This window comes from Terrapene carolina, unplaced genomic scaffold (assembly GCF_002925995.2).
Source record: "Terrapene carolina triunguis isolate 2854851 unplaced genomic scaffold, T_m_triunguis-2.0 Scaffold130, whole genome shotgun sequence".
Classification (NCBI taxonomy): domain Eukaryota; kingdom Metazoa; phylum Chordata; order Testudines; family Emydidae; genus Terrapene; species Terrapene triunguis.
The window spans coordinates 21643817-21668772 of record NW_020664481.1 but is presented as its reverse complement, the minus strand read 5'-3'; the positions used below and the strand labels follow the sequence as shown (position 1 = coordinate 21668772).

Sequence of the window (24956 nt, the reverse complement as noted above, 5' to 3'; positions counted from 1 at the left end):
AACCCCGCCCGGGGAGCCCCCCTGCGGAAGCTAACCCCGCCCCCTCCACGGCAGCTAACCCCGCCCCAGCTTACCTCCGCTCCGCCTCCTCCGCTGAGCATGCCGGTGCTGCTTTAATTCTCCTCCCCTCCCAGGCTTGCGGCGCTGATTGGAGAAGAATTAGAGCGGGGGCTGTGTGCTCAGCGGAGGAGGCAGAGTGGAGGTGATCTGGGGCGGGGAGCGGTTCCCCTGTGTGCCCCCCCCGTTACTGTGGGCGGCCCTCCCCGCACCCTCCCCAGCTCACCTCCACTCCACATCCTCGTCTGAGCGGGCTTTTAGGCGCCCTCAACCACTAGGCGCCCTAGGCGGCCGCCTAGTTTGCCTAAGTGGTTGCACTGGCCCTGATGCTGGTATAACTGCAGCTACGCTGCTGGAAAAACCTTACAGAAATATTGCAAAAAATTGCACCCCGGCCACTTAGCTACATCGGCAAGGGTTTCTAGAGTCGGCCTGGCCTACACATACAGCAGCGAGCACAATGGGGTTCGTAGGGACTAGCGCAATACAAATAATTCCGCTTGAAGGGTGACATCAGACCAGTCGCTTTCCTTTTGTTCATAGTCACTTTCACTTCCTAGTGCTGTTTTCCTGCCCCCCAGCAATGTTTCAATACCCCCTCCAAAAAAAAAAAAAGCCACCCTGTTTTGCTTAGATTCCCCTGAGCATTTTTCTGTTCAGTTCTGTCAAAGCCTCTTATAAAGAAAAAACACCCAACATATTCAACACAAACTACTCTGAGCACCAGCTGATGTTCGGATTAACTAAGGTTAGTGATTCTCAACCTTTTTTTCCCCAACGGGGCCCAATGTTACCGTGAAAACTTTCTGGATCGCCCTTCCCTCCAGCCATAAAGAGAGGGTTGCAACAAGGCTGTGAGCTCCTGGCTATACCCAGTTAACTTGGCTGTGTGTGTTCTGCACCTGGTGGATTAATGCTGGAATCGAGCCCCTGACTGGGGCGTCTTGCTGGAGCACAATTGCTTTGTGGCTCTTGATGGTCTCGCAGTGGACAGCGGGTTGTTGCTGTGATGATCTGGCAGCCCAGAATAATCATGGGGACAAATTGGAGTGGCAACACTTGCTTTGGTGTAACTGACTAGACAAGATGCAGTGCACTGGAGTGTCAGGCTCACGAACTCAGCTGAGGGGGGTGGTGGCTTCTTTCACTGGATTTTGATCACTGCTTTTTGCCCTTGTAGGGTTTTATTAAACCTGCCCAGTATTGAGGTCCGGGCAGCTATTAGAAGGGACAGGAAGCTGCCTTAGGTACAGATAACCTGGCTCTGAAGAGCCACTAGAAAAAGCATTTGACTTCCCCTTTTAATTTCCCTTTTGTGTTAGAGCTCTGTCAGATTAGTTTGGAGTGTTTTGTTGCACCTCATTAATTCCGCGGCTGGATTTAAAGGGAAGACTGTTTCATTCCATGACCCCAACCACCTCTGCAGCCATGCGAACTAAAACTATGAGGCATGATCAAATCTCATGCTTCAGGGCACAAGCAGCCAGCCTGCCAGGTCAGGAAGCAACTTTTAACCCCCGATGTGCAGTGCTACATAAATGCCTAGTTTCACGGAGGTTTTTTTGCCTGTCTCTGAAGCAGTCGCTTTTGGCCAGTGCTGGAGCGAAGATACCAGACTCGCTGGAATGATGGCCTGGTCCTGTAAGGAAAATCCTGTAGTCCTTGATGCGATGAGACCTGGCTGTGACTTAGGTTATGTTTACACAGCTGCAGCGCTTCAGTGTCGACATTCACGACAGCGACAGGAGGGGTTCTTCCATCACAGTAGTGAATCCACCTCCCCAAGAGGCGGTTGCTAGGTTAATGGAAGAATTCTTGCATTGACCTGGTGCTGTCTACTCTGGGGGTTAGGCTGCATAGCTGTGACTCTGAGGGGGGTGGATTTTTCACACCGCTAGGGGAATGTAGCTATGCTGATGTAAATGTTCAGGGTAGACCAGCCCTTACTGTTGCGTCTGACAAAGTGGGTATTCACCCATGAAAGCTTATGCTCCAATACGTCTGTTAGTCTATAAGGTGCCACAGGACTCTTTGTCGCTTTTTACAGATCCAGACTAACACGGCTACCCCTCTGATACTTGTTGCCTTTAATATCTCCTTCCTCAATTAGAGGAGAGGTCTGTCTTCCGGAGGGGGGGAAGCCTTTCCCGTGAGCTCGACTGAGAATCCGGGATAAAATCCAGTTAGACCTGTGCCACCATCTCTTATCTCATCTGGGTGGAAACTGCTCTGGCCTAGGATCGGAGCTGGAAATTGCAGGAAAGCACTTTAACTAAGTGAATTTTTCCCTCTAATGCTGCTGCTAGTGCTCAAATTACACATAATGCCGTATTGCGGCTGAGTAGATTGCAGAGGGTTATTTCAGCTTCCGAATGGCAGTTTTCAGGCTTCTTAGGGAGAGAACAGGGAATTATACAATATATAGCCACTTCCTAGTATGATCAGCGCTGCTCCTCGTTTGGGATCCGCTGAGGCAAAATGCAAAGTGCCCCTGAAAACTACAGGAGTTTGGGAATGCCTAGTGTTCTGCGGGATTGTGCCCTTAGGTAGTGAGGAAATCAGTCATCAACGGAAGAGCAAAACTGGCAGAGAAAGAAATTTTACTGTCATGCTTCTAAGAAGTTATTTAAAACGAAGAGGAGGAGTTCAAAAAGTAAGTCTGTATCTTAAGCTGGTGCAAATCACTGTAGCTCCATTGACTTCAATAGAATTGTGCCCATTTACACTGGCTGAGGATATGGCCCGTAGTTTGAATTGGATTCAAACTACGTTCTTTAGGCCGAGTGAAAGTGTTGGGTAGTGTTGCTGTGCACCGTTTAACTGCTGCCACGTTCCACCCTAGAGACAGCTGCATTTTGAGTGGGGTGAGCTTTTTTTCCTGAATATATCGTTTAAGAACCCAGTCCTGTGAGCTGTCGAGCACACGCCATTAGACTTTAGGAGGGGCCAACGGTGTTTTGCATAAAACAGGAGCAAGGCCTATGCTTTTAAAGAGCTTTGGGAAGGAAGAACTTGATGCAAATGTGCGTTGGTGAGGATGGTGACATTAATCAAGTACTGTGTCTCTGTGGTCCTTTTAAGATACGTTTTGAAAAGCTGCGACTGTGAACATGTCACCGGAATTAGCTAATTTAGGCAGTGATCAATTCCTCCTCACTTTGTTTTTGATCATTTAGACCATTACATCTCTGGTTTTTGTGGCTTCCTTAGATTGTCTCAAGCAAGAAGATAACAAGAACACTACTTCTGGGAAATGGGAAGCCGGCTGGAAAGGGGATGATAACGGTACAGTTACTGATTTATTATATATATCATGTGGGAATATAGATAATAGACACTGTGTGGTCCGCTTGATAGTGCACTGGATTGGGACCCCTGAGTTCTATTTTCTACAAGTCACTTCACCTTTCTGAGCTTCCGTTTCCTCTCCTAGCTTTTGTCTATTCAGATTGTAAGCATTTTGGGGTAGGGGCTGCCTCTTGCTACGTGTCTGTACAGTGTTTAGTACAATGGGGCCCTTCTCTTACTTGGGTTCCCGGGGGCACTGAAATAACAAAATCTAAATCTCTGGGTAAGTACGAAGTAATATGCTTTTCTTGTTATGCACATGGTCTCTCTCTCCAAACCTCCCTGAAACAGACTGAGATAAATGGGTTGATTATATTACGCTGCTGATAATCAGTGGTTTTATTTGTAGTAAGAGGACAGGACTTACAACTTAGCAACAGGTCTCTTAGCAACAGCATCTCTCGCCTGATGCACAATCCCCCCAGGTGGTGGCTTTCCCATTGTTGGTATATGTAGCAATCTTTTCTTTACATGAAGAGGGTAGATTTAGGTCTGGTTTTTGACCTTTGGCTCTTCTAAATGTTAGAGCTGAGCTCTGTCAGATTTTCAGCTGGGTGACAACAGTCCAGCTGAAGAGCTTTTCCTTCTGTGTTACGTGAGGTGGTTAAAGGGTATTGAAATTAAGACTGGTTTTAAACAGTGCTAAAGAATGGCTAAGCGTGGCTGCTGCAGTGTGTCTGTATTGCTATTCACTGTAGAAACTGGTAAGATGGTAACAGGATTTCGCTAACATTAAAAGAACATAAGAACGGCCATACTGGGTCAGACCAGTGGCCCATCTAGCCCAATATCCTGTCTTCTGACAGTGGCCAATGCCAGGTGCTTCAGAGGGAACGAAGAGGACAGGTAATCATCAAGAGATCCACTCCCTGTTTGTCCAGTTGCAGCATCTGGAGTCAGAGGCTTAGAAGCACCCAGAGCGTGGGATTGCATCCCTGACCATTTTGGCTAATAGCCGTTGATGTACCTATTCTCCATGATCTTATCTAGTTGTTATACACCTCTACCCCACTATAATGCGACCCGATATAACACAAATTCGGATAGAACGCGGTAAAGCAGCGCTCCAGGGGGGCGGGGCTGCGCGCTCCGGCGGTTCAAAGCAAGTTCGATAGAATGCGGTTTCACCTATCACGCGGTAAGAGTTTTTGGCTCCCCAAGGACAGCGTTATATTGGGGTAGAGGTGTAGTTTTGGCCTTCACAACATCCTCTGGCAAAGAGTTCCACAGACTGTGCATTGTGTGAAGAAATACTTCCTTTTGTTTGTTTTAAACGGCCTATTAATTTAATTGGGTGACTCCTGGCTCTTCTGTCATATGAAGGAGTAAATAACACTTCCTTATTCACTTTCTCCGCACCAATCATGATTATAGAGATCCCTATCAGATTCCCCCTTCCTCGTCTCTTTGCTAAGCGGAACAGTCCCAGTCTTTTTAATCTCTGCTCGTATGGAACAGCTTCCATACCCTTAATCAGTGTTGTTGCCCTTCTCTGGACCTTTTTCATTTCTAATATATCTTTTTTGAGACAGGGTGACCAGAACTGCATGCAGTATTCCAGGTGGTGGGCGTACTATGGATTTATATAGTGGCGTTCTCAGGTTTACTGTCTTATTATCTATCCCTTTCCTAATGGTTCTTAACACTGATGTTTTTTTTGACTGCTGCTGCACATTGAGCAGATGTTTTCAGAGAACAAGCCACAATGACTCCAAGATCTTTCTTGAGTGGTAACCGCTAACTCAGACCCCATCATTTTGTATGTATAATTGGGATTACATTTTCCAATATGTGTTGCTTTGCATTTATCTACATTGAATTTTATCTGCCATTTTGTTGCCCGGTCTCCCAGTTTTGTGAGATCCCTTTGTAACTCTTTTCACAGCCTGCTTTGGACTTAACTATCTTGAGTACTTCTGCAAAAAGAACAGGAGTACTTGTGGCACCTTAGAGACTAACAAATTTATTAGAGCATAAGCTTTCGTGGGATACAGCCCACTATGCATCCGAAGAAGTGGGCTGTAGCCCACGAAAGCTTGTGCTCTAATAAATTTGTTAGTCTCTAAGGTGCCACAAGTACTCCTGTTCTTTTTGCGGATACAGACTAACACGGCTGCTACTCTGAAACTTGAGTACTTCTGTATCATCTGCAAACTTTGCCACCTCACCATTTGTCTTTTTCCAGATCATTTGGGAATCTGTTGAACAGCACTGATCCCAGTAGAAATCCTTGGGGGACACCACTATTTACCTCTCTCCAGTCTGAAATCTGACCATTTATTTCTACCCTTTGTCTCCTGTCTTTTAACCAGTTACTGATCCAATAGAAAACCTCCCTCTTATCCCAGGACTGCTTAGTTTGCTTAAGAGCCTTTGGTGAGGGACCTTGTCAAAGGCTTTCTGAAAGTTTAAGAACACTACATCCACTGGATCACCCTTGTCAGCATGTTTGTTGATCCCCTCAAAGAACTGTAATAAATAGGTGAGGCATGATTTTCCTTTACAAAAGCCATGTTGACTCTTCTCCATGTGCCTGATAATTCTTTTCTTTACTATAGTTTCAACCAGTTTGCCTGGTACTGAAGGTGCCAGGATTGCTTCTGGGGCCTTTTTAAAAAATCTTAAAAGGCGAAAGAAAATGCAATGGGAAAATTAATGAGCAGTACGGGATTCATATGTCTTTCCTGATTAAGTCTCTCTCCACCCTGCGCTTGGCACTTACTTTGGAAGAATTGAGCCAGATTAAAAGGTCACTTGTCAAGTTTAAAAAAACACATTTGTTTCAAAAAATAATTCCTTATTTCCTGCTAATACCTTGGATTACTAAAACTGAAAGGGTTTTAAATGTTTAATTCACTCTGTACAATTTATGTAATTTACTATTTTGCATTTAAATCAGGTTGGATGGTGAAAATAAACTAGTTGAAACTTAACTTTTGCTTCTAGTCAGTTTCTCTTTCTGGTTCTCAGACATAATGCTGCAGTGTTTAAACAGTGTTGCAGTGTTAGCATGGCAAACGCTGGAATGCAATAATCTTCCACATAAACAGTAACATGAAAACACCCTACTGTTTTTGGCTCTCGTAAACATTAGGTTGCACAAAACATAAAAGTTTGGACCTGTGGTGTCCCTTTAACTTTTTAAAGAAAGTCTTGTTTCCGTAAAAGTGGTGAATGCATTAGAAGTGCCTGAGGCCGTTCTAGGAGATGTTAATGTCAAATGCTGGTCCTGTCTCTTCGGATTTTCCCTCTTAATATAAACTCCCCCACCACCATGTTTGTGGGGATTGAATTTGGGATCTTCAGCACAAACAGCACAGGCGTCTTCCACTTGAACTAAAGGCACGTCTACACTAGAAGCGCTACATCGGTGCAGCTGCACTGCTGTAGCGCATCTGGTGAAGACGCTCTGTGCCGACAGGAGAGGCGGCATACTAAACCCACCCCCGTGAGAGGCGGTAGCTATGTCTGCGAGAGAAGTTCTCCCGCCAATATAGCGCTGTCCACACTGGCGCTTAGGTTGGTGTAATTTACGTTACTCAGGGGGGTGGCTTATTCACACCCCTGAGCGACGTAAATTATGCCAAAGTATGTGGTGGTGTAGACCTAGCCTAAAGGATTAACTCTGCTAGCAGTAGTAGGCTCTTATCCTCTGGACCAGCTGTGAAGAGGTGACACAGAACCCTGAGCCAGCATGTTACCTGAGCAGTAGGTAGTTGCTTGGCGACTAGGCGCTGTCTACCTGGCTTTTAATATAATAATAGATGGAGATATACCTATCTCCTAGAGCTGGAAGGGACCCTGAAAGGTCATGGAGTCCAGCCCCCTGCCTTCACTAGCAGGACCAAGTATTGATTTTGCCCTAGATCCCTAAGTGGCCCCCTCAAGGATTGAACTCATAACCCTGGGTTTAGCAAGCCAATGCTCAAACCACTGAGCTATCCCTCCCCTTTTACTCTAGTATGAGTTATATCCCAGGTATCTCGGAATATGATTGTTTCTTCTCCCCGGTTCTGAGTCCCATATTTCTGGGTGTTCCTAGGGAGATGGAGAGCAGTTGTCTTTAATGGAACATAGAGCAGGGATATGTTAGCGTATTTGCCGAGGCAGCGGGCTGCTCCTTTAATTCTCGGAGCTCTTGGTCGCTGTCTGGGAGCTCTTTCTGTTTCAGCCCTGCCAGCCCTCCCGCTGCTCCTCCGGTTCTGTGTGCGTCCGAGGGTCCCCGCCGCGTCGGAATCTCCACATTCCTTTCTGCCCGACTAGACTAGCGGCCTTGCTGGCTGCTTCGTTATGCAAATAGAGCCCGTGTGAATGCACTGTGCTGCGGAGGGCTTTCGTCTCCCTTCCTGATCGGCAGCTTGAAAGGAATTATTGACTGTGTCGGAAGAGGTCTTCATCTCTGCCCAGATCGCCCGCCGTGTGCGCAGCCAATCGCCAGTCCAGGAGTGGGGGTAGGGGGTGGGGGTGGGGAAGGAAGGTGGCTATAGAAGGTCCACTGGCAGAGGGCAGCACTTAGTTATCTTGAGTGCTTCAGATGTTCAAAGCGCTGGCCCAAACGTTAACCAGTCCTTACACGTCCCCCGTCTCATGAGCAGTTATTTTCCCCATGTGACTGATGGGGAACTGAGGAACATGGAGTTTAAGGACGGGGTTTACAGAAGCATCTCAGTGACTGAGGAGCACAATCCCTGTTAATTCTCACACATCCTGAGCCATTCTCCACTCAGGAACGCACCAGCATCCTCATAATACCTGTGCCACTGCAAGGCACGGGAACATGTGCTCCTAAATCATTTAGGTGCTTTTGAAATGTCCACCCCCAGTGACTTGGCCAATGTCCCGAGGCTTGTAGGCATCAGAGCTGGGAACTCTAGGAGTCACGAGTAGAACTGGCTGCAATTTGGGATTTTTGGTTCCTGGGATATTTCAAAATTTGACTTAGTTCTCTCAGAGCCCTGCCTGGGACTTGGCAAAAGTCCATCGAACCTGAACCATTCTCGCAGAACATTTCAGGTTTGACAAACCAGCGTCATCCAACGACACTGTCGTCGGAAAATTCCCGGCCAGTTCTGCTCACGAGTGATCTGGTTGGTTGAGTGCAACTCTTCACTCGTTCTGTTTCCAGTGTAATCGTTCATGGGAATTAGGCTGTTTTAACTTTGCTTTCTGCAAGCCGTTGAGAGTGGGCACTTCAGGTTTGCTTTCCACGAGCTTTGGTGCCAGCAATACCCAGTGGAGACACTCGGGAAAGGCAGACCCAAAGGGAACACAAATACGACTGGAGTGATGGATTCCAACATTCTAACAAATATTCATAGGAAAATGTTCATCCCAGTCCAGTGTTCACACAGGCCTACTGCTAAGTGTATAGCAATTGATATCCCCTTCTAAACGGCTAGACCATAGGGCCACTGAAAAGGATCTGGCCCGTGAGGTTTTTGTGGAGGGGAAGGAATTTAATGCCTAAATCATGTTTAGAGTAAATAGAGAAATTCAGATGATTAAAGAAGCTGCTTTAAAAAATAAATGGCCCCGTGCAAAGTGTCCCATGTGTGATAAGGTTGTCCTTGGAAACCAAAGATTTGGGTGGCTGTTGCAAATTGTGCATTGACAAAGGCCCTTCCTTGTGTTCAAGGTGTGGAAGAATTTCCAGTGTGTGTGGATGATGTTGAGAATCAAAAGGAAGCTAGCGGCGGTATCGTGCGTGAATCTGATGGGAAACATTCTAGCAGTTGGAAGGACATTTATTTTAATGTTGTGTTTAAGAGGAGCGTGACTGCAGAATGTGTCTGCTGCTCTCTATTGTTCTGGTAGGTCTAATTCAGAGTAATGGGCAGAGGTTCACATCCCTGAGACCAGAGCTGGGATTTTTTTAAAGTATCCAAAGAGAGCCAGTCCCATCCAGCAAGGGTCAGGTTTACACCAAGAGCAGGCATCCCAAAAAGCACTGGTTTTGGAAAAGGCCAAGACTGACCTGCCATGGAGACTGGAATCCCTTAGAGTTCTGGGTCCTGTCTGCTGCCAATGCTGGGTACGTCTCATGAGCGACCAGAGAACTTGGATCTCTAGGAGAGTCCATCCTGTGCTGTCGCCAGCTCAAAACTCACATAAATTATTGTTTTTTTAAAAGAGCCAGAACTAGAGGCCAGTCTGGCATGTGGCAAACAGAACCCCCAGCTGGGATGATGTTACATTAGCCAGTAGCCTCTGCACTGTATCATACAGTAGATCCCTTCTCCCAGATGACTGCAAGCAAGTTAGACTAACACGTCTTACCAGCCCGTGTCACCAGTCTGGTTCAGGCTGGGTTTATTCCCTGTGCTTTTCCTTACTGAATGAGACTCTCCAGCCCTTGACTTAGTGTCAATCTGGAATACGTTCAGGGAACACTCCCTGTAGCCCAGCTCAGAGAAATACAGAGCTGCGTTTGCGTGCTGATCTGTCCTTTGGATTTATTCTTGCTGCTTTTGGGAAGAGTATCTCTGGCTGACACGTCCCTGTACCTTGTGCCTCATGGATTGTCTCAAACTGGGCCTCATACATTGTAGCATACTGCCAAATATGAGACTGAAATACTCTGACTGGTACCTCTGGATTGTCAAGAAGGGATATGATCCAGCCTAGCAGAATGGGCAGCGGGCTTCTGTTTTCCTTCATTGGTCATTATCAAGAGAAAATATACATCAGCTGCAACATAGGCATAAAGGATTGTTTAGCCCTTTCACTGTCGTTCTGTCAGCCTCTTCGCCCTCTGATTTCGCTAGAAAGTTGTGCACAGGAGCAGATTGGTTAGTCATGGGCGTCTTTCTACAAGTGCCGGAGCCAGGGGACTTGCAAGGGAATGTGCATAAATTGTGATTTTGAGAATCCCAAGGAATCATGAGAGATGGAAGATATTACTGTCCCCGTTCGGGTAACTGGGATTCCCAGCAGTTCATTTGGGTTGTGCATGCATTGAAATAGTCTCAAATCCTGCAAACAGGACAGAGATACTTTCGGTATCTCATGCATCTTGGGCCTGTCGGCCTCTGTGTGTTAGGACATCCCTGGCCTATTCACCGGTGTGGCTGGTGCATCACGCTCTACCAGGTGCATTGGGTAGCACTGGTATGTTGAACTGGGATACGTACTCTACCTATTGTGTTTGGATCTAGATATCATATCCACTTAGCTCATCCTTTCAAGAGTGCTTTCCTCTAACCTAGAGCTGGGCAAACATTTTTGGACTAATAGTTTTATTTGCTGAAAAAAATGTAGGCTTGGTCAACCAGAAATTATTTGCAAACTTGACCCGATTAGTTTTGGCTGGGGACAAAGTTGTTCGGGGACAGCTTCAGGAGTGTGAGCGTCCCTGTCCCTTTAGCCAGGGCACTCGCTTGGGATGTGGGAGATCCCTGCTCTGGAGTTGGGACTTGAACTCAGTTCTCCCCTCTCCCAGTTGAGCAGCCTAACCGTCAGGCCGTCGGCTATTTGGGGATGGGTTGATCTCCATCTCTGCTGTTCAAGCTGTTCCACTTTGCATAAATAAATAAATATTCATTGGGCCAAAGAGCGAGCGTCTCTCTAGCCTGGTGATTAAGGTGCTCAGCTTACCAAGGGTCGTGGTGGATTCTCCATCGCTGCCCATTTTAAATCAGGACTGGATGTTTTTCTAGACCTGCTCTAGGCATTATCTGGGGGAAGTTCTCTGGCCTGTGTTACACAGGAGGTCAGACTGGATAGTCACAGTGGTCCCTTCTGGCCTTGGACTCCATGACCCTGAGAGGCAGGAGATGTGGATTCAGATCTCTGCCCCTGCACCTGTTGCAGTTGGAGTTGTCACAGCTGATGTGCTAATATTTGGTGCCTTGGGTGCCGCCAAACAGCTGATGGGTGGTTGGCTGGTGGGTGCTGAGCACCCACAGAGTCAGCGCCTATGTCGGGCTCTACATTTATATTGATGTCCGCTGCCAAGACACCTGGGTGCTTTACCGGGGCAGTGTGATCTGGGCAGGGGTCTGAGGGGATGTCTGCACTGTGATAAAGAATCTCGTGGCACCGAGTCTCAGAGCCTGGGTCAGCTGACTTGGGCTCATGGGCCTAGAAATAGCAGTGTAGACATTCAGGTTCGGGCTTGGGCTGGAGCCCGGGGGCTCAATGCTCTGGCTCCAGGCCGAGCCCTAACATCTACTGTGCAATTTTATAGCCCGAGTCAGCTGACCCAGACCAGCTGTGGTGCCGCCGGTCGTTGATTTCAGTGTAGACGGACCCCTGGAGCTGGAGTGTAATTCCCAGCTGGAGCCCTGTCTGTACTAGCTCTGATGGCACCAGTGCACTGACAGATGCAGGGTAGCCCGGGCGGCACAGCCTAGCTGCTGTGAGTGCGCACCTAGGGCGTCAGCCCAGGACTGTGCTCTGAGCGGTTACCCCATCTCACCACCCCGCTGCGCTGCTTTTCGCGTGCTAGCTGATGCAAGCTCGTGTGGGTAAGTCTGTCACCGCTGGAAATTCTCCCTCTGGATCTGCCCCGACTCGGTGTGGCTTTCAGCACTTCCCTGGCTGAGCCTCATTTCCCTGGCCTGTAAAAGGGGCTTAATAAGACTAATGCCCCTTTGTAAAGTGCTGCGAGGTCCCGGATGAAAGCACCGCCCCGTCGCTGCAATGGCTGCTCACACCTGTATCAGTGAAACAATGTACTAATCAGCAAATTACTGATATTAACCCCCCCCCGCCCCTCTGACGTATTTATAAATATTACAAAGGCCCCAGCACCGTGCCTGGCGCTGTACAAGAAGCAAGAGGAGGAGGATCCCTGCCGGGAGGGGTTTACGATCCAGGCTGTTCCCTAGTCCCATATCGGTTGGTCTCATCTTTTGATCTAGGAGCCTCGTGCCTCGCTGGAGGCTGGCGTGGCCGGACCGTCAGCAGTGCCGGGGCTGGAGGCGTCCGCGTTGCTGCAGCCGAGGCACGTGAAGCCCCAGAACGGAGCACGAAAGCCGCCTACGTGGGTCGTCGCTCCTGGGGGCCGAGGTGGGGAGGAGAAACTTTCTGCCCAGCTGTAGCAAGCGGAGTTGGCGGGGGGAGGGGGGCCTCGTGCTCTGTTCCGGGCGTCTGCATGGAGCCAGGATCTCCACCATCACTTACCGCTCCTGGGGAGTCTCCCTCCTCCCGTGCAGAGCGGGATGTGGTGGCTATTGTGGCTTAGAGTGAGGCCTGAGCAGGGAAAGGGCAGGAAATCCCTGCTCCGGTTTTCCATCCAAGGCCCCTGAATCGCTTGCTTTGCACCTGTGAGTTATTCACCCCTCTCTGTGCCCCCTTTGCTTGCCCTTCCGTGACACGGCTCACAAGGAAGACCACAGCTCCCATCCCTGTAACCCCCTTAGCTAACGTGGGCCCGTGTGGAAGGGACTTTTTCTAAGTGCTTTGCGACGGCTTTGAAGGTTTTCCCGGTAAGTGGAGGCTCCCCCGTGACGTGCTGCTGCTTCGGAGCCCCCCAATGGGAGTGCAGTGCCCAGGTCACTAGAGCTGCTGCTCGTGAGTCTTTAGAGCAGTGGTCCCCAACCTTTTTCGTTTGGTGGGCGCCAGACGATGAGCCACGGAGGACCGTGGCGGCGGACGAGCATCCGCCGAAATGCCGCTGACAAACGGCATCATCCAGAGGCGTCGCCGTCGAAATGCCGCTGAAATTCGGTGGCATTTCGGCAGATGCTCGTCCGCTGGCCAGTACGTGAGTGCACTTAGACGCCCCGGCAGGCGCCATGGCACCCGCGGGCACCGCGTTGGGGACCCCTGCTTTAGAGCCATTCAGAACTGGGATGAAGCAAACTTCTCTGACCCTCCCATTCTCTGGAGTGAGTAACTTTGCCAGCGACAGACTCCCCATTGGTGCTGGGTCACCTACTCTCTCCTCCCACTATCTGTTCATGAGCCAATGACCTCCCTGTCCCCAGCATTTTGTCAATCGCCTTTTCTTGGGGTGCTAAGTCTTTCCAACCAGAGCGTCCCTCCTTTGAATACGGAGGCCAAATTTCCAAGCACCCTTCTTTGCAAAACCTAGAGGTGGACCCCCGTGCGCCTACAGAATGGACGGTCATGGGAAAGGGGTAAACTCTCCACTAAGCTCTGTACAATGCTTGAAGCTTGTGCTAAGAGTTTCATACCACAGTCAGGGCGTGGACCCTACGTCCAGCTGAAAGACCATCTGAATTTGTTTGTAGGTAGAGTGGAAGGGGGGTTAATTATGTGCGGGTTTTTCCCCCCCAAGCACGGGCAGGGAAGAGGCGTAAAATAATTTCAGTCACCAAACTCACTTATGCTGCTTAACTTATTATCCAAGGAGATAAGGCTGCCTGGTAACAGAACCTCTCTGCTGCAAAGGTGTGTGCTTCCGAAGCACGATCCGTCGCTTGTTAGGTTGTTAATAGCTGCGGTGCTTTGAGTCAGACTTGGCATGGGCCCAGAGCGAGCGCGAAATGAAAGGGGAACGAGGAGACAGCCAGCAAAAGATACAGCGCGATTAAACGTTACAGTGGGCTCGGGAGCAGCTGCCCGTCCCGCCCTGCTGCAGAGTGTGTGTGCACGGTATCGGGTCATGCACGCTGCCTTCCTGGGGCTTAACCTTATTAGCAAAGGAACGAACGGGGTACAGCCTAAATTCCAGCCTTGGCTTTGTGTCCCTCCTGTAGGGCCTTCCATGCTAGACTTCTGCCCACTGTCATTATCCCCACATTGGAGAGGGGAAGCAACTTACCTGAGGTCACACAACACATCTGTCACCAAGCCAGGACTAGAACCCAGGGCCTCTGACTCTCAGCCTGATGGCTTATCCATGAAGGCCTGCTGCCTCTTCTTAAAGCACTCTCTTTAGCCTTCATCAGCTTTCCAGGCTCCTTATTCATAGGAGTGATCCATTCCCCTCCTAGCTCTGGGCCTTGGACATTGCCTGCGTAGGGCAGATAGTGACGTATTTGGTCCTGAGAAGGGTGAAAGATGGTAATGAGAGAGCAGCCCTGTGCTTAGCATCTCCTCCCTGGAGCCGCAGGCAGCCTGTTGTAATGCACTAACCAACAGCGTCTTGGTGCCCCTCTGATGGCCAGACAGCCTACAGAGATCAGTCTGCTGTCACTTCCAGACAGGGGGGGGGAAGCCGGTACAAAGTACCGGGGCCCGGCGGTCTGGAAGGGGGCCCGGCTTCCCCGGCTTCCCCCACCTCTCGTCGGCCCTGTTTAGCTGGTCCGCCCTTGCTGGGGGGCCCGAACCCGCTGTCGGCGACCCTGACATACAGGCCTGGTTCTTGAGCCATTAATGCTTTTAAATCCAGAGGTCCCGGGTTCAGTCCTTGCAACTGACCCATCCCCGGGTATCCTTACACTGCGAAACATGCCAGCGCTGACCGTTCTGTCCATCCTCCTGAAGCAGCTGGTCTCCTGTGTGCTTCTGCAGTGAAATCTCCACTTCTATGCTGGGCCGTGCGGGGGCCGTATAGTGCCCTTGAACCACACACAACACGTTTTGGTATGAGGAAGTTCAGCATGTACCATAATACAATCAGCATCTCCCTAAGCGTGCGAGTTGTCTCCCTCTCCTAGAGCAGAGGTCTATACTTAAAGTGCTTTGTTCTACTAGTTATTCAGAGGCCATAAATGGTGCTCTATCCCAGTTGTCTGAAGAGACACGACAGGCTATAACTCTCTACTGCCTCTGCATTTTTCTTAAGCAGCAAGAGTCCTCTGATTGCTCCTTCTGACGAAAATTGTCCCTTGATTTCCCAAGTTTCGTAATGACCTAGATGTGATTATGCTTCCTCTTAAATACTCGTGCAGGGATCTTGCATCGGGGAACGCTCTGAAATATTATCCTACTAATACAAATCAAAATGTGTGTATTTCTACCCTTCTGAGTTCTCTGGAGCCTGATGGTCTTCCGCTGCGGTTTCATCCCCCTGTGTTCTGCTGCCGAGCCCCGTGGCGACGCCAGGAGTTTGTCATGCCTGGTGTAATACCCTCTGTCACACAAAACGTTGGAGGCAGTGCTAGGCAGCAGGGTGCAGTGGAAGAGGATGGGTTGGGAGGGGGACAGCTCTTAGAGGAGGATGAAGCCTTTTCTAAAAAACAGCAGATAAATGACTGGCAACATAAATGACTTTATATTTTTTTGTTATAAAATGTTCCCTTCCTTAAAATACCAAGAAACACATTAGAGCATATTCCAGACAAAACCATCCCACTGGTTTTTGGCAGTGAAAGCTATTTTTCAGTTTATAGAAGGGTGAAAGATGCCTCTTTAACTCATTATGTGCTGGGCTACATTCATGCCTGGTATAACTTGAGTAGCAACAATGGATGGTTTTGGCCCTTGGGGCCAGGCCCTCAGCTGGTGAAAACTGGTGTCCACTGACTTACAGTAGCGACAGGTCAGCCCCGTTCTCTGTGATAGCCTCGTGAACGGAAAGCAGGTTAGAAAGTTTGCCAGTGAGGAATCCGATTGATCTGGCTGGGAGCAGGCACTAAGCTTTTCCATCAATTTAAACATCCCAAGTGCCGGGATGACGAATGAAATGCAGATTCTGCCCAGAGTCATAGATTCGGTTGGGGAAACCATTTGCATTTGTAGAGAAGACCCAGTAGGGTTTAACTTTCTAATGTCTAGGATCCTTTTGTGTGACGTTAATGAAAGACAAGGTGGGTGAGGTAATATCTGTTATTGGACCAACTCGTGTTGGTGAGAGAGACAAGCTTTCAAGCTTACACAGAGCTCTTCTTCAGTTCTCTCTCATAAGAACATAAGAATGACCGTACTGGGTCAGACCAAAGGTCCATCTAGCCCAGTATCCTGTCTACCGACAGTGGCCAATGCCAGGTGCCCCAGAGGGAGTGAACCTAGCAGGTAATGATCAAGTGATCTCTCTCCTGCCATCCATCTCCACCCTCTGACAAACAGAGGCTAGGGACACCATTCCTTACCCATCCTGGCTAGTAGCCATTTATGGACTTAACCTCCATGAATTTATCCAGTTCTCTTTTAAACGCTGTTATAGTCCCAACCTTCACAACCTCCTCAGGCAAGGAGTTCCACAAGTTGACTGTGCGCTGTGTGAAGAAGAACTTCCTTTTATTTGTTTTAAACCTGCTGCCTATTAATTTCATTTGGTGACCCCTAGTTCTTCTTCTCGCCAACAGAAGTTGATCCTGGTGTAGAGGGTGGGCCCGGGTTCCCCTACAAGTCACTACTGGAGTGGCACACTAGGGATAGCCCATTTAGAGGCAGCTGGAAGCAGACGTTGATGTTACCCCAGAAGGGGGGAGAACTTTAATGTGACTTAGCCGGAGGGCTAAGCCATGAAGAGGAAAGAGCTGCAGCTCCTGGTGCATGAGAGGTCACAGAGTAAGTGAGGGGAATGACGGGCTGAGTAACCGCAGGAAGTGGCATCAGACCAGGTGGCAGAGCTAGTTCCCCAGATGAGCCACAAGGAGGCACCATTGAGCAGTTAGTAGAGGTGATCCCGTCACAATATCCCAAATTAAAAAAAAACATTGAGGACCAAAGAAGTGCAAACATGGTTAAACGGAGCAAAAGAGGTGGTTAGACATCCTTTAAAAATTGAAAGTCAAATTCTACTGAGGAAAATAGAAAGGAACATGAACGCTGGCAGGTCAAAGGTAAGAGTATAACTAGGCAGGCCAAAAAAGACTTTGAAGAGCAACTAGCAAAAGACACAAAAACTAGCAGCAAACATTTTTTTTAAGTACATCAGAAGCAGGAAGCCTGCCAAATGATCAGTGGGGCCACTGGACAATCAAGGTGCTAAAGGAGCCCTCAAGGAAGATGAGACCATTGCGGAGAAGCTAGATGAATTCTTCGCATTGGTCTGTAGAGGATGTGAGGGAGATTCCCACGCCTGAGCCATTCTTTTTAGGAACTGTCTCAGATTCAGATGTCAGTGGAAGAGGTTTTGGAACAAATTGATAAATGAAGCATTAGTAAGTCACCAGGACCTGATGGTTGTCACTCAAAAGTTCTGAAGTAACTCAAATATGAAATTACAGAACTACTAACTGTGTTAGCCTCTGTACAGACGACTGGAGGATAGCTAATGTAACGATTTTTAAAAAAGGCTGCAAAGGCGATCCTGGTGATTGCAGGCCGGTAAGCCTAACTTCGGTTCCAGGGGAAATGGTTGAAACTATAGTAAAGAACAGAATTGTGAGACACATAGACGAACGTGATATGTTGGGGAAGAGTCAACATGGCTTTTGTAAAGGGAAATCATGCCTCACCAATCTATTACAATTGTTTGGGGGAGGGGGAGCAACAAATATATGGACTAGGTGATCCAGTTTACATAGTGTACTTGGACTTTCAGAAAGCCTCAACCTATTCATCAATGATCTGGAAAAAATGATCTTATGTGAACAGTGAGGAGGCAGAGTTTGCAGATGATACAAAATAACTCATGATAGCTAAGTTCAAAACAGACTGTGAAGAGTTACAAAGGAATCTTGTAAAACTGAGTGACTGGGCAACAAAATGGCAGATGAAATTAAATGTTGATCAATGAAAAGTAATGAACATTGGAAAACATCATCCCAACTATTCACACAAAATGCTGGGGTCTAAATTAGCTGTTGTCGCTCAGGAAAGAAAGCTTGGAGTCATCATGGACAGTTTTCTGAAAACATCAGCTTAATGAGCAGCAGCAGTCGAAAAAGCAAACAGAATGTTAAGAATCATTAGGAAAGGGATACATAATAAGACAGAAAATATCATCATGCCACTGTATAAATCCATGGTACGCCCACACCCTGAATACTGCCTGTGGTTCTCGTTGCCCCATCTACAAAAAGATAGATTCGAATCGGAAAAGGTGCAGAGAAGGGCAACAAAAATGCTTGTGGCTATGAAACAGCTTCCACATGAGGACAGATTAAAAAGACTGGGACTGTTCAGGTGAGAAAAGAGATGACTAAGGGGAGAGAGATGATCGAGGTCTCTCAAATCATGAGTGGTGTGGAGAAAGTGAATAAGGAAGTGTTACTTACCTCTTCCCATAACACAACAACCGGGGGTCACCCAATGAAATTAACAGGTAACAGATTTAAAACAAACAAAAGGGAGTACTTCTTCACACAACACACGGTCAACCCGTGGAACTAGTTGTCAGGGGATGTTGTGAAGGCCAAAATTATAGCTGGATTCACAAAAGACTCCGATAAATTCATGAAGGATAGGTCCATCGATGGCTATTAGCCAAGATGGTCAGGGACTCAACTCTATGCTCTGGGTGTCCCTAAACCTCAGACTTCCAAAAGCTGGGAGTGGACGACAGGGGATGATGGATCTGTCGGACGACAGGATACTGGGCTGGATGGACCATTGGTTTGACCCAGTATGTCCATTCTTATGTTCTTATGATGATAACCAGCTCCACTTAGCTCAAGCCCAACAGATGCTCCATGACTCACTGTTTTTTAGTCTAATCATTTTGGGAAGCAAAGGTTGTTGGAGGAAAAAAGCTATTTTCAATGTCACTTTTCCAAGGCTAGGGCAGGAGGCGAATTGAGGGGGGAAATGCAACACATTGCACTGATGCCAGCCATATTATTCCCATGGAATTATTTTTCATTCTACCAGTTTGATTTCACCGAAGCTTTTGGGGGTGAAATCTAAATGGGGCAAAAGAGAAAATGGCCCAACCTGCATTTGCAAATGGGCGCAATGTTTGCGTTATGGATGTTGTACTGAAGCGTGACATGGGAAGACTAGAGAACAGAGGGAGTCCACCATGGAGTGGGGCGGGAGGCAGGAAATAAGCATTAGGCGGGTGGACTGAACTAACTCAGCAGCTGTACAACAAAGAACCAGTATGTCTAGGCTATAGGGGTAAAGGAGACTAGATTTCAGTTTTAAGCTTCAAAGACACCGAGCAGTACTAATGAGTAGTGGAGGGGAAGAAAAGTACCTTGATGGTTCCTTCTGAATCCTAGTAGCAACACTTGGAGCCCCATCCTGCATCTGGGTCTGTCTGAGTTCAGTGGGGCTGCATATGGGCGAATGGATGCGGACGTTTGCATCCAATTGCAGGATCAGGGCCATAGATGGTCTAATTATGGGTCATGTGTATAAATCAACTTTGTAAATTTCTCCGTTCAGTGACGAGGGTGATGATGTTTTTATAAACTCAATAGTCTTTTTTTGTTTTTTCATTAACAATGCTAGTAAAAGGCGGGGTGGGGGGGGAATAGACTTGTGTCTGGACTGGTAAAATTACCTACAGTTTTTGACAAGGGTGATATTAGTTCCTAACCCTTGCTGTATTTTTAGGCTATGTAATGAGTTTATTTGAGAACAGGTCTTGTGCAGCATGTAGGGATGTATCTCATTCTAAACAGTAAACGATTAAACAAACAAAGAAGGCCTAACATGCTCTTTCGTAGTTTTGGCTTTGGAATCTCGTGTGCAATTAATCAGTGAATTTAATTTTCATTCTAAAAATGAATAAAACTTTCTCTTGTCTTTCAGATAGCTGCCCAAGAGCTGTCAGATAACAGAGTGATCACTCTGAGCATGGCTGGCAGAAAACTGGATAAAAAGGTGTGTGGGTGTTTTATTCTCAACGTGCAAACGTTAAACCTCTTTATCAGCTATGGGAGCCTGAAAACCATCACTTGTAAAGGTATCAGTGACTCATGAGAACCTAATGGATAGATCATTGTACTGGGACTCAATCGCCCTGTGGTCCTATTCCATCTCTAGCATTGGCCTGCTGGGTACCGGGGCAAGGCATTTTGTCTCCCCGTGCCTCAGTTTCCCCATCTGTAAAATGGGGATACGGATTTCCTTTGTAAATTGCTTTGAGATCCGTTGATGAAAGGGGCTGCAGTGGAGTGGAGCTGGGACCCTGGGATCAGACCAGGGACTGGACTAGATGACCTCTCGAGCTCCCTTCCAGTCCTATGATTCGCTCATGTGTTGTTGCTGCTGCCGCTTTCCTTCCTCTTTCCACCAGCTTTGTTGAGTGTTTTGTCTTTTGAGGATATTAAGCAACAAACTTGTTTTCACTAACCATTCAGGGTCAGAGTCTGATCCCTTACGCCACAAGTAATGCCATTGATGGGAAGTGGACTGCTCATGGATTAAATTGTGGGTATTGGCTGTAACTAACAGTGTCAATATGGTTCCCTATGCCCGGTGTGAGTGCGCCTATAAATAATCTCTCTGCATACATAGAGAGAGTGTGTCTATAAACTGGCAGGAAACAAGCGGCTCTTTATCGGGGAGGTATCTAAAGATAGAGTGAAAGTTAACAGCAAACAGCATTGGCTGGAGCAGAGTCAGCATGTCTCTGATTATTACATGATCTGTCTGTCAAGGCTGATGTGGTTTGCTCTAGAGAAACCATAAAGGGTTTGCTCCGTTCGCTCCTTATTGCTGCGTATATCTTTTCATTCCGGGACGTTTGTGCATTTTTTTATTTTTTAACGCTTCAGATGTTTTTCTAAACCTGAACTCAGCGACGTGGTTTTCCGTTGCATGCGGGATGCATATTCTCTATAGAACCCACTCAGCATGTTGCTGTTAGGACTGTGAATGTGAGATCGCACATGGAAAAACTGTAAACTTGGGCAGTTTTTCTACTGGAACAATTTACCGTAAAATGTGGGCCAAATGGGAAACGTGTTGGCGATAGGCATTTAGGATGTTGCAGTGTCCATCTGTACTTGGTTAATGTGTTTGCATTTGTTGAATTTATGCATTTCTCTGGGCTTCTGGGTAAAATAGTTTGGCTGCAAGAGTTTAATGTAGCACTTCTTAAATATACCTCTGCCTTGTAAGTCTTCAGGGTTGCACGGAATTTTAGCTTCACGGTTCCCAATAAAGTTCGTGAGCTCTTTCATAAAGACAGACCCTCTCCCTGTGCTTTTGAAAATGTGGGGCTTGGAGACCTTCTTCCGATAGCCAGTGTTACTCTTTGTGTGAGTGGTGTCTCTAACAATGTAAGGGCTTGTCTACACTTACAGCACTGTAGCCCTTAATGAAGACACTACCTACGCCAACAGGAGAGCTTCTCCCATCAGCGTAGGTACTCCTCCTCCTGTACTAGGGTCTGGTCTAAACAGAGTTGTTGAACTGAAGGTGGGATTTGAAACCAGTTTAATTAAAGGGATGCAGCGTGGTGTGTGGACACTCTTACATTGATTTACACCTGTCTATTGTCAGTTTAGCCGCCTCCTGTTAAATGTACAGGGACAACCTAAATTGCTGGAAATTTGAAAGTGCTACACATGTGTCCACACTTCTGAAGACAAGTCCTAAGAGTTTAGGGTGTGTGTTTCAAGAGGGCTTTGCTGTAACACTGCACCCATCACATCAGTGGAGTTTTATCATTGATTTCAAATAGGAGCAGCGTCAGACTAACGCTGAGAGCTTTTGAAAACCACACCCTTAATACTTACAATGTGCAGGTCAAAATAAATAGGAGACCAGTCTCTTTTATAACAATACTCCCATTCTAGGTGCTTATTACTAATCCTATCAGTTAAACTTGTAAAACTTGCTAGGGGATGTTTAATAACCATGTATTGTCACTTTAATTCTGTGTTATATTCTTCCCTGCCTCGGCAGAAGACAACTAGGACTATGAAGTCCTCTAACTTGTAGTGAAGAGTGTCATTTTCCTTTTGCAGGGTGTCCCATGCCTGAGCATCGTACAGTTGAACGGAAATAATTGTATAACCCATGTTGTATTTTCCCACAGGACCTGTTTGGAAAGTCCGATCCATTTCTAGAGTTTTATAAACCAGGCGACGATGGGAAATGGATGCTGGTCCACAGAACGGAGGTGAGTGGGACTAGTATTTGAGGTTTTAGGTTAGCCACTTGGTACTTTTTTTGTCCTTAACCTTTTTTCTGATAGTATCACTGATCAGAGGTGAGCGGACAGGTGGACCTTGTTGTAAATCCATTTCTTTGCCTACCCATGTCCAGCTGAGACTGTTTGACTTGGAAAGTGGGAGAGTTGGTGGTGGTCAGAGTTGCAGCAAATAAGCTAAACAAATAATTGAGGTTTTTAAGAGCAGGTTAGACAATGACCTGTCAGGGATGGTCTAGATAATATTTAGTCCTGCCATGAGTGCAGGGGACTGGACCAGATGACCTCTCAAAGTCCCTTCCAGTCCTGCGATTCTATGATTCTATAATCAATGTATTTTTAGGGCTTCTGAGGTTTGGGGGTGGAGGTTATTTTTAGCAATTTTTTACTTCTGTGCAAAGATTGGGTTTTCTTCAGGGCTTTCTCTTTGTATGGACTGTAACTGGTAATACGTATTGTACATTACTCATTACAATAGTTTTTACTGTAATGAATAATCTCTTTGTAATGATCCCTAGCATGCTTTAATTTAATGTAATACTGTTTCAAACCGTACTATGTTAAAGTGCACTAGTGAACGCTGACTGCGCACCAGCAGGGTCTGCACAGTCCAATTAATGCACAACATGTTGGTGCATTTTAGAAATCACACCCCTGTAGTCCACATTACTGCTTCATGTGGACAGGCCCTTAGATACAAGTCACAATTTCCAGGGTTTTCTCAGTGTTCATTGGATATACAGATTTCATTTGTTTTTATGGGGAGGGGGCTTCGTTGGTATTTATCAGTTAAAACTGAACATCAGAAACCCTAATTATGTAAGTGTTATAGCTATGCACAGCACTTTGCAGAGAAGACATTCCACCTGGCCCAAAGAGCCTGTGACTTGAATTCCACCCAACCAAGCACAGGGTAACAATATACAGATAGGAGAGTGTGGAGGCCTGATTAGAGAGGAGACCAACTTAGGCTTCATGTAAGAAGTGTGTCTTAAGGAGGTGGAGAGGATGCACTGCAGTCAGGGCAGTCTGAATGAATCCAAGCGAGGGTGGGGAAGAAGGAAGGACCGGTAAAGTGAATGGATTGGGAGGGGACGGTGGAGTAGGACTGCAGGAGAGCAGAGCTGGAAGAGGGGTCAAGAGTGTAGAGCCATGGAGAAGAGGGGGTTGAACCTGAGGTAAAAACGAAGAGCCCAGGCAAGGACTCAAGGAGGGATGATGTAGCTGGAGCAGCAAAAGCAGGAGAAACAGCAGGATTTTGGATAAACTGGAGAGGGGCAAAGCAGGCTGGTCACGTTGATCCTGGTGAGAGGTGACCAAGACAGAACAAGGGTTGCAATAGTAGGTAAGGGACTCATTTAATTTAGCATTAAACCATGCTAATTGAGGAGGCATTGGGTCAGCTCCTCAGCTGGCATGAAAGAGCACAGCTCTGTGGACTTCAGTGGAGCGACACCACTGAACACCCGCTTAGCATCTGGCCCATTGTCTTGAGTCGAGAGCCCTGGACTAAGGAGACAGGTTTGTATTTTTGACTTTGCCACTACCTCTGTCTGATCCTGGGCAATTCACTCCCCTTTCTGTGCCTCGGTTTCCCCATGTGTAAAATGGGGATCATGCTTCCTTACCTTCAAGCAGCCTCAGGACGTGCTTGGAAGTCGTCAACTTGTGTTTAAACAAAAAAAAAAAGGCACTGTACAAGTACAAAATGCTTTGGGCTAAGTCCTCAGCTGGTGTAAATCGGCAGAGTTTGAATAACTTCAGGGGAGTGACGCTGACCGTACACCATCTGTCACAGCTGGGAATGTTTCCTGTTCGTTTACGGAAAGGTTATCTTTGGTTGTTCCGGCTCTGGGGGAGGGCTGGGGTTTTTGCCTGTAAAGGACAAGCAGCAACAAGGCTGTGGGAGGAGAGCGTGTGTTTGTACGTTACCCTGCGTGCACCAAACGTGGCTGCAGACCCTCTGTGGGCTGGAACCTAATGAGAGGGCCACAGATGAAAGCTCTGGCTGGCTCCTAGGCGTGGGGAATTGAGGCTGTTTTCCCAGCCCGCGTGCACCTGTATGCTACAGCTGTGCTGAAGCTCTGTCCTCACTGACAAATGACGCTGAGAGGTTGTTTGCGGAGGTGCCATAGCCCTTCCTCTCAGCTTCACTGTTCAGCACCGTGGGGTAGTTGCAAGAGTCAGGTGAGAGAGACACAAGAATCTTCTCGTTTGAAAGTTAGACTTAATGCGTGCTTTCCCCACCCCCAAAGCTCATTTCAAAGGGAATGGCTGCTGTTTACCCATGGCTCTTGCCACTTAGCAAAGAAGGGAAGTGGGGCAGTTCACTGACAGCTTCACTGTGAAGATAGTCCCGAAAGACGGGACTGGACACAATTTCTTTCAGCTCTCAAGGATTGAATTGAGGAGCTGTTATCACAGGTTAGTTCTTTCAGGCTTTCTGTCCTTGTGTTCCTGGTGGGGAAATGGTCGGGGACGCCCTGATTCAGCAAAGCATTTAAGCAGGTGCTTACGCCTCATTGAGTTCAATGGGGGAATTGAGTGGCATAGTGTGACATACCAGGGTACAGTCCAGACTAATCCCCACAACCGTGGGTGCCTTACAATGCCTTGCTGAAGTAGCTCCCACCTGGGCCACTCACAAACAGCCTTCCAGCATACAAACCCCACCCTGAGTGACTGCAGCCTGCCAGCCACGCTT

The 24956-nt window shown here is 47.5% G+C and overlaps 1 protein-coding gene across 2 annotated transcripts in view; it reads left to right on the top strand.

The window, feature by feature from the left end:
- CPNE2 (copine 2) overlaps positions 1 to 24956 on the top strand; it is a 183781-nt gene that overhangs the window by 75637 nt on the left and 83188 nt on the right. For both annotated transcript variants that reach the window (XM_024213992.3, XM_024213991.3), the window contains exons 4-6: positions 3268 to 3342; positions 19903 to 19974; positions 22139 to 22222. In XM_024213992.3, the coding sequence (XP_024069760.1) occupies positions 3268 to 3342; positions 19903 to 19974; positions 22139 to 22222 (231 nt within the window). The remainder of the gene's footprint in view (positions 1 to 3267; positions 3343 to 19902; positions 19975 to 22138; positions 22223 to 24956) is intronic.